Source organism: Schistocerca gregaria, chromosome 6 (assembly GCF_023897955.1).
Source record: "Schistocerca gregaria isolate iqSchGreg1 chromosome 6, iqSchGreg1.2, whole genome shotgun sequence".
Classification (NCBI taxonomy): Eukaryota; Metazoa; Arthropoda; class Insecta; order Orthoptera; family Acrididae; genus Schistocerca; species Schistocerca gregaria.
The window spans coordinates 484,311,018-484,315,701 of record NC_064925.1 but is presented as its reverse complement, the minus strand read 5'-3'; the positions used below and the strand labels follow the sequence as shown (position 1 = coordinate 484,315,701).

The following is a 4,684-nucleotide window of genomic DNA, read 5'->3' as shown; positions in this document are numbered from 1 at the left end:
TTTATGTGAAGTAAATTTTTACACATCTGTTGAGATTTGCGTGTGTGTGTGTGTGTGTGTGTGTGTGTGTGTTTTTTTTTTTTTTTTTTTTTTTGTCCTATCTAGTGCATTTCATCAAGTGTGTGAATTTTGTAGCATATGTTCCTGGTGCAGTGGACTCGTCAGTCATACAAATTAAATATCTCAGGTATTCCATTTAATATAACAATATTCCCATAGTAAATGTGATTATTCGGGTTGTGTTTGTTGTCTGATTAATGGAATAGTTTTCTGTGTCTGGCATGCGACCGTTAATTACTAATAACACGTTAGCAGACAATCGTTTCACAAAAGAACGATTCATCAGGGAAGCCGTTGCTTATCTACAAATTTACAAAAGGCTCAGTATGATGTAATATTTTAATAAAGAGCTAGTTAGCAAATGGCTAGGAACACATTTAATGGTTGAGGTCAGAGAGACTCCTCTGGGTACTAGCCTCTTTTCTTAATTTACTTCATTGCAGGTAAGTTACGCAGTCATGTAATAAGCTTAATTGCATAGAACTCTGCGATAAAGATAAATGCTCACAAAATCTATATATCGACATTACGTGTACTACGTCATGTACGCTATCATCTTGTTTGAAGCCAGGACAGTCACGCAAAAACATTCAGTGCGTACAGATGCGTTGACAAAATGTGTAATATAGTGAAATTCCTTTACCTCTTATGTAAGACTGTAGGTGTTGCTCCAATTTCATTGGATTGCAGTAAGGGAAAATTAGTGATTTCCTTTGTAGGGAGACTGTATAGTGCTGTCGTGGCCTTGCTGTTATTGGGTGTCATTTACACAATACCAAGTTCAGCATCAGATACCAGTGATGTTAAAGACCATATTGCAAGGTATTCTTATACTTGGTGCTCTGTTCTTTCTTTACTTGCTGGTATTGCCCCATTAATTCGCAGTTGTACAATGAAGCAGCACCATGTCGATTCAGTGTTTGCAAAAGTACTGGCAGTAGATGCCTTACTATACAAAGTGCGTCTGACGCGATATATACAGTCTCCTTCACTTCTCTGGGTCAGCCTTACTGGAACATTTATTTTAATATGTTTATCTTACGTCCATGCTTCAATGATTTCTCCAGATGTCATAAATATTCGTGTGTTGATGCCATCGTTCATCCTAGACATTATTAGGACCTGCAATATTCAACAGTTTTTCACACTGAACCTTATGCTGCGAGAGAGATTTAAGAAACTTAACGACAAGCTGTTACAAATATTCGGCATATTTACAGAAACAGAACTAGACATAGTGGTTGCAGCATCACTTCGTAATTTTCCTGATTCCTTTACTCCATCAAGAATCAGAAAATCTGTTACAGGAGAGAACTTTCTACACGGAAAGGCAAGCATTTTTTCACCTATTACATCTACAAGTAAATTTAGTCATAACAGCTTCATCCATCATGCACCAGTGACAACAATGAAGAGTCGTAATCGTCTAACACAATTACAGGGCGCCCATTTACTTCTCTGTGAAGTTAGCCGAACTATCAACATCGTACACAGCGTACAAAATCTCTTTCAGATCGTTTCCTCATTCTTCTGTAGCGTAGTGTTTGGGTACTCACTTGTGATGAACGTTTTAGACTTGAAGTTGTTAATCTCTGTGGAAGCTAAAGTCAGCGTTATCGTCACTTCCCTTCTGTCGGTTAGTGCTAGTGTCTGGTGGCTCGGGAACCTGATATGTAGCAGTGAAATGGTCAAACGTGAATCTAGCTGTACGGCACGGCTGGTGAAGAAACTGCTTCTGGTACCACCACCAACCGACGGCAGCTGCAGAGAGGAACTTCAGCTGTTCGCGCAACAGTTGGCTGGTGGGCCAGTGGACTACTCTGCGGCTGGACTGTTCTCGCTGGACCTGTCGATGGTCAAGACAGCAGCGGCAGCCATCGCCACCTACCTCGTCATACTCGTCCAGTTTGGCCTCTCAGATAAAAGCAATCAACTGAATAGTGTGGATGTTAAAGGTACTACTTAAAAAGGTAGACAGGACAGAAGAAGTAATAAACGTATCGTCGGTGAATTTTACGCATTTATAGCTTTTATTTCACAATTAAGTTATAAACTTCTATAGCCATGTAGTGTTTGCACAGTTTGTTTCATAATATTTCTTCATACTTAGTGAAATATTTCCTGACCAAATTTAAAATTCTGTAAAGTAACAGAAATTCTGAAATGTGCTTTTCTTTGTGCTCCTATGTGAACTGATGATGCTGAGTGTTAATATGTGTTCACAATTCTGACAAACTGTTAGGTAGTTTAAGGTCTGATTTCTCCTATAGCGGTACATTTAACTTTTTTATTTATGTGAAATTTTTGTGTAAAATTGTTAACAAACATAACTAAGGAATGATGTATCTCGAGATCAGGACACGGCTTTCATTAATAAAAGCTAGAAAAATGAACTCAAGAAGTCTTTTACAAATCACAAAGGGATTGAGTAATTTCTTCAGTAGCGACACTTTCCCCTAGTCTTCTTAAGGAAAAAGATTCAGTAGAATATGACTAGTTCTTCAGAGAAACAAAGAGGTTTCAGGTCTGGTAAATCATCTTTGGATAATATCCACTATCTTAGGTTAGCAGTAGAAAAGTACAGGGAACTGCACATGATGCTCATGGATTAGGAAAAAGCATACGACAGTATCCTAAGATCTGAGACTGCACCAGTCATGCCGGCTTCAGTGGCCAAGCGGTTCTAGTTGCTACAGTATGGAACCGCGCGACCGCTACGACCGCAGGTTCCAATCCTGCCTCGGGCATGGATGTGTGTGATGTCCTTCGGTTAGTTAGGTTTAAGTAGTTCTAAGTTCTATGGGACTGATTTACCTCAGAAGTTAAGTCCCGTAGTGCTCTGAGCCATTTGAAAATTTGATTTCTTTTGCACCAGCCATGAAGAGTCTAAAAGTACAAGATAAATAAATAACTTTAGTTATGAGAATGTATAAGGAGACAGAAGTAATGATACAAAATAGAATAACTGAAATCCACCAAATACCTTAAGCAAGATTACAGTCTGTCACCTTTACTTTTTAACAATTACATAGACTTAGTGCTGAACGCATGGTACGTATGAGAATATTTGTTGGACAGAACATAAAAGATTCATCACTTTCTGCAGAAACCAAATAATTTTGGCAAACATCAGGCAAGTTATGGCTCAAACACTTGATAAATTTCACAAGTAGTATATGAGATGAACTCTACAAATTAACTTCGAAAAGATAGAGTGCATGTGTATTCATACAGGAGGGACGGATTTAAAACTCAGTGATGAAATACTTAATTAATTTGACAATTTGAAATATTTCCATTTTATCGTATCCACTGACAGTAGCTGTGACAAAGATAATGAGAGCAAAGAAGCGATGATTATGCTAGGGATGAAGTCCATATATGGACTGATTTTGAACAATAGTGTCAAACAGCAAACCAAAGAAATTATATTCCATAGCATCAGTGAGAAAGCAGGTACTTATAGTGAATAAATGTGATCACTTACGAATAAAAGAAGGGAAAAATTGAGGACAGTGGAATTAGCTTACTTTGAGAAGATGTATGCAGCTTACAATTGAGGATAAGATCATAACATCACAAATATGCAAAAATATGGAAGTGACACTGCCCATAACGAACAGAGCAGAGAATGAAAGCCTTTCGTGGTCTGGTCATGTTAAAAAAAGATAACATTGACAAGTGGTACAAGAAGGTGTTAATGAATGTCCTGAGAACATGGCCATATTTGTTATAGAAGTAATTATATATCGATCGAGCAATGTTTTCAAATAGATAACGTTAATCTTATCTGGGAAAAGTTCAAGAACAAGCAGACGAACGAATCTTCAATTCCAGTCATAAGTAAAACAAATATATGCAAGAATAGTTCAAGAGTAAGCAGAATAACGAATCCTCAGTTGCAGTAATATGTAAAAATAAGAATATGTATGAAACTATGAGAATTTAGAATGCGAAAACAAACTTAAAAGCCTCCTATTTGCTATCTAAATATAAACTGAGTGCATAACTGATATCACGCTTTAAATACAGGGTGTTTCAAAAATTACCAGTATATCTGAAACGGCAATACAAACTAAACGAGCAGCGATAGAAATACACCATTTGTTGCAATATGCTTGGGACAACAGTACATTTTCAGGCAGACAAACTTTCGAAATTACAGTAGTTACAATTGTCAACAACAGATGGCGCTGCGGTCTGGGAAACTCTATAGTACGATATTTTCCACATATCGACCATGCGTAGCAATAATATGGCGTAGTCTCTGAATGAAATTACCCGAAACCTTTGACAACGTGTCTGGCGGAATGGCTTCACATGCAGATGAGATGTACTGCTTCAGCTGTTCAATTGTTTCTGGATTCCGGCGGTACACCTGGTCTTTCAAGTGTCCCCACAGAAAAAAATCACAGGCGTTCATGTCTGGCGAATAGGGAGGCCAATCCACGCCACCTCCTGTATGTTTCGGATAGCCCAAAGCAATCACACGATCATCGAAATATTCATTCAGGAAATTAAAGACGTCGGCCGCGCGATGTGGCCGGGTACCATCTTGCATAAACCACGAGGTGTTCGCAGTGTCGTCTAAGGCAGTTTGTACCGCCACAAATTCACGAAGAAT

At 38.3% G+C, this 4,684-nt stretch overlaps 1 protein-coding gene across 1 annotated transcript; it reads left to right on the top strand.

The window, feature by feature from the left end:
* Nucleotides 1–648: 648 nt before the first annotated feature.
* Nucleotides 649–2,444, top strand: LOC126277923 (putative gustatory receptor 28a). The gene has a single exon (XM_049977494.1). The coding sequence runs from the start codon at nucleotides 677–679 to the stop codon at nucleotides 2,024–2,026; it is 1,350 nt and encodes a 449-aa protein (XP_049833451.1). The 5' UTR covers nucleotides 649–676; the 3' UTR covers nucleotides 2,027–2,444.
* The last annotated feature ends 2,240 nt before the right edge of the window (nucleotides 2,445–4,684 follow it).

What these genes read in the sequence shown, in the direction of transcription:
- LOC126277923 (XM_049977494.1), top strand. Translation starts at nt 677, where the DNA reads ATGTGTAATATAGTGAAATTCCTTTACCTCTTATGTAAGACTGTAGGT.